This window comes from Populus alba, chromosome 1 (genome assembly GCF_005239225.2).
Source record: "Populus alba chromosome 1, ASM523922v2, whole genome shotgun sequence".
Lineage (NCBI taxonomy): Eukaryota > Viridiplantae > Streptophyta > Magnoliopsida > Malpighiales > Salicaceae > Populus > Populus alba.
The window spans coordinates 54129706-54140109 of record NC_133284.1 but is presented as its reverse complement, the minus strand read 5'-3'; the positions used below and the strand labels follow the sequence as shown (position 1 = coordinate 54140109).

The following is a 10404-nucleotide window of genomic DNA, read 5'->3' as shown; positions in this document are numbered from 1 at the left end:
TGAGAAAGCTTTAATTATTTAATTTTTCCATTCAAAAAAAAAAACCCAACAAAAACATAAGAATTCACAAGATAAGCTATTCAAACATGCATACGAGCCAATTACACAGATAAAGCTTATCAAATTACGTGTCAGTATCCTTCACTCGCTACCTAACAAATGGATCTGTGGGAAAATTCCTTTGCTAGCTGAAGGGGTGTAGGGTAGGATACTAGTGGGTGGGAATAAGGTTGCGCTTCATTATAGTTTTCGGCATATTGCTTGAAGGAAGCTCCTCAACAAAAAGCAAGAAAATCACCAGCGAATCCCTGCTGTAAATCCCTGAAGAGGGTGATGAACTTTGTTTTCATGGGGACAAAATCCACAGTAATCTTTTGTAGACCCTATAATAATAATAAACAAATAAACAAATAAACAAACCAGAAACAATAATATAAAATCTTATGAATGTAATGATAAAATATAATTCGTGCATAGACAAACCCACCAGAGTGCGAATAAGAAGGAACAAAAGAAATGCATAATTCACCTTCTTCCAACAAACAACATGCAGTAATTTTTTCAGCTTCTGTATTATGATTCCTTCCCCAGTGAGCTTCTCCATGTGACAATTCAGCAAAAAACAATTTCAGAGACTTGTCATCTTCAGAAGCAGTGAAGTTGATATGCTCCCAAACACCCATAGAAAAGAAAGAACATGCAGATATGATCTCCACCAGCTTAAATTTAGCACCCTGAAAAAGAAATTGACAGGAACAAAAAATAAGTTGGGAGTACACAGGATTAATTTGTTTTTAGCAGCGGAAAATTAATAAAATAAAATAAACATTATAACTAGCAAATAGTACTAGATGATGCTGATTGTTTTAACCACCCAATACATAGCAATAACCCGAGGAGTTTTCACAGCCCAGAAATTTACCTTGGACTTGTTATATAATTCTACAGCATGATGGATCAACAACATAACAATACTTGCAAAACAGAGTGTTTATCTCTTTCATGCACCAAACAATCCTAATAAGTTCATTCAAGCACCGAGATGAAGATTAATGATTCTCTGGAAAATATGACATGGATAGACATCGTAGAGAACTTTTGGGTTAAAACACTGTGCTATCATGTCCTTATTAGTGAGGGACTTTGAGTTTGTTGTCTGAAGTTTTCGACCAATAAAATTCTTCAAATTTTTTCATCATCAAAACTGGTAAAGCAGTAATCGATCTAAAATTGGTTTACCTTGTGCTTCTTGTTGTGGAATTTTATGCCTTTTTCTGCACTCCTTGTGTATTTTAGCAGGTCATTCCTGGATGGATGGATGGATTAAAGAAAAGTAAACTTAAATAAATATTGAATTAGAATGAGATTTATATATAAAAAAAGAAGCAGATCTGGACGGAGTCATTCTACACGTAAGAACAAGTCCCGAACAGCAAAGAAAAACTACAAATCTAACACTGAACATAAAATCTTTCCTCCGATCTCATATTTCAAGGAAAAAGAAAATGTACCGTTTCTCACAAAATCCGAGCTGATCTTCCCGAGTTTGGATTCCCAGAACTCGTTCAATATCCGGATCACCTTTTCTCTTCCCTTGGACGTCGCCCATCCCCCGTTGCAGAATTTGCAAAGCGATTACTATTCCTAATTAATAATCCAGAAAGCCTAGGTATTATTCTGAAGTAATACTCTAAAACGCGTTTTTTTTTTTTTGTTTTTTTTTCCTGTTTTGTTTTTTCCTTTTTTTTTTTTTTTTTTTCCTGTGGCAGTTTTTTTTTTTTGTTTTTTTTTTCCTATTTTGTTTTTTTTATGCCTATGGTTTTTTTTTTTAGTTTTTTCTTTGTGTTTTTTTTTTTTAATGAATTTTTTTTGTTTAATTTAGTTTGTTAATGTGAAATTTTTTTTTTATTTAGTTATCATACTTTCATGACACGGATCTCGGGTTTGACGAGTTAACCCAATTTTTTTTTTTTTTTTACTTTTTAATCAAAATTTTTAGTTTAGTTTAGTTTGTTAATTTTTTTTCGTTTAGCCCATCGATTTTTTTTTCTATTTAGTTATCAAACTTTCATGACGCGAATCTCAGGTTTGACGGATTAACCTGATTTAAAGGGTTAACTCAGTTGATTCAGATTTTTTTTCTTTTTCCTTATTAGTAACAGACTTATGTCTTTTGTTTTGTTTTTGTTTTTTTTTTTAATTAATTTTTTTTATTTAGTTTAGGTTGTTAATGTTTAATTTGTTTGCTATTTAGTTATCAGACTTTCATGACACAGATCTCGGGTTTGACAGGTAACCTGGTTTGACGAGTTAGTCCGGTTAATTCTGGGTTAACCCGTCAATTTTTTTTCTATTTAGTTATCAAACTTTCATGACATGAATCCAAGGTTTGACGGGTTAACCCAATTAATTCAGATTTTTTCTCTTTTTCTTCATTAGTTTTTTTCTTTCTATTAGTTTTTTTTTTCTTTTTTAATTAATTTATTTAATTATCATATTTTTATGACATGACCTTGTAGTCAGATCCGCATACAAGGTTTTTTTTTGTTTTCTTTTTTTTTTAGCAGGATTTTTTTTTTCTTTTTTTTTACATTTTTTTTTTCCTTTTTTTCCCCAAAATTGATTTCTTCTTCTTTTTTTTGTTTCTTTTTTTTTAATTATTTTATTTCAAAATTATCTTTGCTAATTTTTTTAAATATTGAGCTGGTTGAAAATTTAACTATGTAGTTTTTTTCTTTAAAACATTGTGGATTGCTATAATATTCTTATACATTGTTTTCTTTTTTTTTACAAAATGATCTTTGTAGATATATATATATATATATATATATATATATATATATATATATATATATTAAGTTGGTTAAGAATTTAGCTTTGCATTTTAAAAAAAAAAAAAAAAACAATATTGATTGCTGCAGTGTTTCCCCATATATATATTTTTTAAAATTATCTTTATCGAATTTATTTTTTCAATATTGAGCTGGCTCATAATCTAGCTTTAGCTTTCCCCTCATGTTTCTTTTATTTGTTTTTCTTTTTTTCCAAAATTATCATTTTTTTACATATATATTTTTTTTTGTTTTTTCATAATTATTTTTGTTGATTTTATTTTTTTACTATTTTTTTTTGCTTTTGTTTCCTTTTTTTTTTACATGTTTTGTTTTCATTTCTTTTATCAAAATTGACTTTTTTTTTTTTAAATAGCCTTTGTCGGTTTTTTTTATATATTAAGTTAGTTGAGAACTTAGCTTTGTAGCTTCTTTTTTTTTTAAAAAAAAAAAAAACACTATGGATTAATACAGTGTTTCCCTTACATGATTTTTGTTTGGCTGCAGTGTTTCCCCCACATGTTTATTTTTTAAATTATCTTTGTTAAATTTATTTTTTTTAATATTGAGTTGGTTGAAAATTTAGATTTAGTTTTAGTTTTCCCCACGTTTTTTCATTATAATTATTATTATATTGTATTATATTATATAACTGTTTTTTTTCTTTTGTTTTTTCTTTTTAATTTTTTTTAATGAATTTTTTTTGTTTGATTTAGTTTGTTAATATTAATTTTTTTATTTAGTTATCATATTTTCATGATATGAATTTCGGGTTTGATGGGTTAACCTGATTTGATAAGTTATTTTTTTCATTTAGTTTAGTTTGTTAAAGTTAATTTTCTTTCTATTTAATTATCAGACTTTCATACTTTCATGACACGTATCCTGGGCTTGATGGGTTAACTTGGTTTGATGGGTTAACCGGGTTAATTCTGGGTAAACCAGCCATTTTTTTTTTCCTATTTAGTTATCAAATTTTCATGATGCAAATCCCAGGTTTTACGGTATAACCTGGCTTAAAGGGTTAACCCAATTAATTCAATTTCTTTTTCTTTTTCTTCATTAGTTTTTTGCTTTCTATTGATTTTTTTCTTTGTTTTTTTTTAATTAATCTATTTAATTATCACACTTTTATGACACGACCTTATAGCCAGACCCACATCCAATATTCTTGGGTCCGGTGTTACAGTCAAGCTCACTTAAACTTGGATCATGCAAATTTAATTTTATTACTAATATTATAAATATTATTATTAGATCAGGCGTTGCAGCCAAACCCAAGATTTTTGGGTATAACTTTACAGAAAAACCCAAGATTTTTAAATTTTTATATAAAAAAAATGACCCACTGCATCGTGCGGGTATCAAAGCTAGTTATAATTGACAAGGCGTAGGAAAATAATGTACTGTGAAGATAAATTCATTATACTGTAAACTAGTTAACAAGGCGTTGGAAAATAATGTACTGTGAAGGAAAATACTATTAAAAAATAAATGTTTTCTATTTATATAAAACATAACAAAAAATTATAAATGAATTAGAATAATCTTTTTGAAAAAAATACATAAAAAATAATCTCTATTTAAAAAAGACTATATAAACAAAATAAAAGAGATAAAGTGTATGAATTTAAATATATAAAAAAAATATTTTGACAAAAAATATATAAAAAAGCATAAATGTTTTTTAAAAATTTAGATAAAAAAAGGAGAAAAATGCCAAACATTATTGGGCTATTCATTTAGTAAAGATCCACACACTTGACCCTTAAATATTAGACAAGCCTTGTCAACCAACCAAAAGTGGTTTAATTTAACAAAAAAAAAAAACTATTAAAAAATAAGTAGTATAAAAATGTCATCACCAAAGCTTTAATATATTATTAAAGTCTTATTTATTTATTATTTTTTTCTCCTCCCTTGAAATTTATGCTAATAGCAAAAAGCAAGTAAATAAATATAGAAGCAAGTTCAACATAAGGATATCTTCAATACCTTGATCCCATGCAAAAACTAAACCATATCTTACACTTACATATTATAAGCAACATCAACATTAAGGGTATAAAAGAGAGAAAGAAAAACTTATTTTTTAGCTTTTCTTCACTAATTTTGCATTTTTAAAAGAATAGCCAAAATAAAAAGCCAAATTAGCTTTTTGATCACATAAAAGACATTCATATGTATTATTAAAAGAGCTAGAGCATTAAAATATATTATTTAAAAATTCATTATTAAAAGAACCACATATTAAATATGTTGTTGTTTTAATATATATATTTTAAAAAATATCATCTTGATTTTTTTTAATCAAATTACGTTTCCATAGTTGTCTAAGTTATTTTTGGATATGTTAAGTCGATCAAGTCATATTAAATCAACTCCAATGTATTTTTTCTCTCTAAATATTTGACCTAGGAAAAATAAAGTGAGTAGCGCAGACCTATAATTTAGTCAATATTAAAGGATAGAATTCTGATACTATTCTTATCCAAATTTGAACCTAACTAACCCACTTATCAAAGTTCAAGCTATTTTCATCTGCACTAGCTTGTCTTAGAACATTACCTAACAAATTAGTGATGTTCAAAGTATAATATCCATCGAAGTTTAAGCTATTTCAATCTCTGCGAGCTTGTCTTGGAACGTTACCTAAAAAATCAGTGATGTTTTTTAAAGTATAACTAAGAACTGTACCATTACAAATGCAAATTCCACGTGATTTCTTATGAAAACTAGTGAAGGGAGTTAAGTCCTATATGAAAACAAAAGGCAATGCAGAATTTGCAACTTACCATTAAACAATTTGGAGGCCTAAAGTGTTGAAATTCTAATATATGCATAAAAAAAATGGTTAAATGCATAGTAAATTTATGCAAGAAGGTGATGTATTTATTAATATAGGCAATGAGTCTGCCTGTATTTGATGTTGTTACATTAATACGGTGATACTAGTTAATGCAGGAAAATTTTGGTCAGAAATTAATACTGGATAAACCACGGGCATTTGATGAAACACCTTAAAACAATGCCATGGAAAAGTATAGCAGTTGAAATGATCAAGAATGCCTCTATATGTTTCAAGTCCTTTTAGCGTTGCAAAGTTAATCCATTTTTAACATCAAAATGAAAACTTTCATTCAAATCAAAATGAGTCATAAACTGTCCATGTATTTTCCATCCACCCTAAAGGATGCTAGTTCTTTTTGCTTCTTTAATGTCAAGCGGGACACAACGAAAGCAATAATGAAAAGATTATCACATGGAAAACATAACCTAGATAGATGGCTCACGTGTTGTTGCGGTCATTTTTTAGATAGTATTAATTGTTATAGTAATGACAACTGACTTTTAGATTTGTGAACGTTTTAATACATAAAATTACAAAAAATAGACAAACAGTTGATAGGTTCAAAAATAGCTTGGCTTCATAGTAAGGTTAATGTGGTTGCCAATTGTCAAGGCACCATGCTTACAGAAGTGACATGGCTATGTGGAGGTTATGGTGTTGAGGTTGAAGAAGCAGTAACCAAGGTAGGTGATGTTGATGAAGCTGCCTATTGGTTAAGCTCGCCAAGTTTACTTGGAGAGACATCATCAAAAACTTTACAAATGAATATGTCGCATTGATTTCCTTCAGCCTTGAAAGTACCAAATCTAAGCTGAAAAATGAAGCTCTTACTAAGCTTGGCAATCATTAAGGGTGCAATGACAAAATGATTGCTATATTTCTTCTTGTACACATAATGATGAGCAAATGAATCGAAGGAGTTCTAAGCAGTCTTCCCAACCAGAAGAAAGCTGGTTGGGAACTCACCATGACACCATAAATATAGCAATGAGGCTATGGCATCATGCTCGATGCATGTATAATTGTTTTCAGATCCATTATATTTCTTATTGCATTTTGGACAGCTTGGATATCATTATCCTTTTGAAAAATCAAAATCAACAATCGATGATGCATGATAAGTAGTGAACCTTGCATCTTGAAAAAAAAAAAAGGTTTAATGATGTATAATGAATAAGTAAAGGCACTACTAATTATGAAGGTTGTAGTTTCCTATAAAAATTTCAAGAATGCTTACATAAATCAGTAAAAAGCGATTTATTTAAATTAGCAAAGTCAGAGCTTGTATTCATAAGGCTTCATACATAAAACCTCTCTAATTGTCTTACTTATTGAAAGTATATACCTTGAAATTCAAAGACATGAAATCCAACAAAAATAACAATGATTGGAGATGAGAGCTTATTTAGAGCAATAATATTGAAGCTTCTTGCAAAGTCACCCTAAAAAGTAACATGCATCTCATTACTTGTGAATCATACTTTAAGAATCTATTATTAAATTAAAAAAACTTCAACAAAGCCAATGAGTTTTGAACCCCCGTGTACTAGGATAATTTCCTTCTTATTCTCAAGGTTTTGGCCACATGCTAGGATTTGCTGAAGTGGTTGTATTGTTTTAATCCTTTTAAGTACATCTAAGAAGAAATGAAAGTCATAAGTTTTTTTTTGAACAAATATATGAAATAAAAAGTGATTGATTTACATAAAATAATTGACATCGATTTTAAAAACCTGTGAGACTCATTGATCCATTTCTTTTGGAAAGAATATGAGAGAAGTCAATGAGCCTGAAGAAATGCCTCGACATTGACAGTACAATTGAAGAAATAAAAAAAAAAATTGTGTCAAGTTTTAGATCAATGATAGCATCGTTCTCAAGCACCATGTTAACTGATATGTTTTCATAGGTGTAAAATCCTTTGATCTTATAGTGCTTACCGTCAACAATGAAATTGCTGAAAAGTGGAATATCCCTTGCTTTTGTTGATCCTTGAATTGCTTCTCCCTGCATGAAATTTTAAAAATAAGCTTAATCAATAACAAAATTAATGTTACAAATTAAAATTTTGAACCTGTACATACAAAACAATCACTTCTAGGATAGTGGTCATTTTATCTTACAAAAGAACAAAAAAGGGATGCTACAAATTAAATAATAAAACCAATAAATCTGTTTAAAAAGAAGTAAGTCAATATGGAATGTCATGATCATGATTGCTAAAGGAACCAATATTAAATTGAGTATTTTTTTTTTTAAATTGAAGTTCTCAAAATAAAATAAAAACCTAATTATGCATAAAAATGCAATCAAATTTGCTGGGTTTTTAATGTTTTGAATAGGGGTTGCCATGAACCTTCACAAATAATAAAAAAAGATGGTTAAATGCATTGTTCTTTTCAATATAATTTAAAATAACATTGTATATTGCAAAAAAAAAAAATATAGTAACAATCTAATGTAGGAAAACATGATGCAATTAGATAAATAATAAATCTGAGAATTTGAAAAGGAAATTAACATAAAACAACAAAAACAAACATATAAACGGAAAATAGCTTCTAAATCTCTAAAAAGGTGACCAAATAAAGTAAGCAATTTTATAGTGGGTATGCCAAAATGTTTGAATTGTTAAGAAGAGTTGGAAGGGCATCATTCAGATAGAGAACTAATGACATCTTTATAAACAATATTCTTTGAATAATTAAAAGTTTTCCCCTCATCATCATATGTGATTATTTTAAGCCCATTTTTTGACGTGACTTTTGAGAAAACAACATATAATTATCCATGTGTGAAAACTAGTTCTTTAAGAAATACTCTAATGATTTTTAATGGTTGCCGCTGGTTTTTATTTATTGTCATAGCATATCATGGTTTAATAGGAAACTGCCTTTGTTTGACTGTGAATAAGCATCTTCCATCATTTATTGAAAACTCAATCCTTGGAATGAACATATGACTTCCAATATTAGACCTTGTTATAATTTGCACTTCAATCACTCTTTCTACAAGTTGCATGACAATAAGTCTTGTTACATTCCATGGACTAGTCGAGGGATTTATGTTACACAATAAAATGGTTGGTGTTCCTGTTTTCAAAGATATTGCGTGAGATGGCACACTATTAAAGTTAGGTTGGTTGATAAACTCAACAACGTATAACAAATCAACATTTTTAATGTCACTAAAGGATTTGCAAACGTTATCAATGCTCAGGTAAAGGCGTTTAACTCCTGGTAAACAATCAAGGATGAAAGTAGTTAATCTCATTAATTGTATCATTTTTTAGGGTTATAATTGCCCTCTCTCTAAAATTGCTTGCTTCAATATTATTCATATCAATGTCAGGGTAGATCACAAACACAATGATTATGATTGGATCTATCCTGGGATCCAACAATAAAGCTGATGGAATTTTAACTAGAGATGTATCGTAGTCACCTGGGAATATGAGGTCAAACATCTCTCCATTCCTAGTTAAGAATCTAGTAAGCAAATTCACGAAGTTCTTCTTTTTCATCTTGACCAAGCCCATTAGCTGAAATACATGTTTTATTTTAGAGTGAGCATTATAAATTTTAGCCATAATACCGAGTTGCTAAAAGAAGCATGGGCAATCTTATCTTTGGTTCCCCCAAGAACAATCGGTAAGATATGCCTGAAATCCCCCTTAAAATTATTAATTTTTATTTAAAAGTTTTTCTTTCATTGGAGTTATGACCACCCCCAAAACATCATGTAATGAATGATCCAACACCTCGAAGCAACATTTGTTATTCATTGGAGCCTTATCCAAACAATAAGCGCTGCCATTTCAAGCAATTGTGAAAGGTTTGTGTGTGTGTGTTTTTTTTTTTTTTTTTTATCTTAAATGATGAGTCATTAACAACTATATAAGGTATTTTAAACCTTAAATAAGCAGTTTTCTCTCTCGATAACAGAAGGGAAGCAATTCTAAATAAAGCAACAAAACCTTTAAACCTTAATCTATTGAAAATTGCACGCCATAAAAAGGTTTTTCCTGTCCCTTCTTGACCATGAATAAAAAACCAATGCTTGCGCTGGAAGAGCAAATGAATGTTGATATGTCAATTTAGCAACGTCATAATTAAGTTCTTCCCTCAAAAGCTTGTTCCTAACTTCAGACAACAAACGCTTGTCCATCATTGGAAGATTAAGTTTCTCAAGAGATGTTGAAACAGTGTTGAAAAGGAGTTCACGTTCATATAAAACATAGTTTTGTAATTCAACATTTGACTATCGTAGATCTAACATGTTGTATATTGATCTAAAATGATGCATTGTACATCATACATTGAACACCGACATTTAAGAAAGAAAAATTTTGGATCGACAATTTTACAAAAAAGAATTATGCCAACAAAAAGTTGTGTAAGTTGTGGAGATGTAACACTTGCAACAACCTCGCAAAAAGCTTCACCCCATTCTTTATCACGACCTAATCGTTGCTTCATGCATTTATTGTTTGGATTTGCGAGACCACATGGACAATGCATCATAAAACATGAAACTACATCATAACATGTTGGATCCTTGTCCATGTCAGGTATCTCAGCATAAACAATTGAATCAACATCTTTAGACAAACAACATTTAAAATCAGAACCTAACCAAACCAATAGATAATAGTATGGGATGCTTTTTTTAAAAAACTTAACTATGTAAACATATGGTGAGAAAACATTTGAGTTGAATTGT

At 29.2% G+C, this 10404-nt stretch overlaps 1 protein-coding gene across 1 annotated transcript; it reads right to left on the bottom strand.

The window, feature by feature from the left end:
* LOC118035872 (uncharacterized) lies at positions 1-1670 on the bottom strand. The gene is made up of 4 exons (XM_035041532.2): positions 1512-1670; positions 1240-1306; positions 530-734; positions 1-383 (listed from the first exon to the last, which is right to left on the bottom strand). Exons 1-4 carry the CDS (start codon positions 1607-1609, stop codon positions 295-297), a joined length of 459 nt encoding a protein of 152 aa, XP_034897423.1. The 5' UTR covers positions 1610-1670; the 3' UTR covers positions 1-294.
* Positions 1671-10404: the final 8734 nt, after the last annotated feature.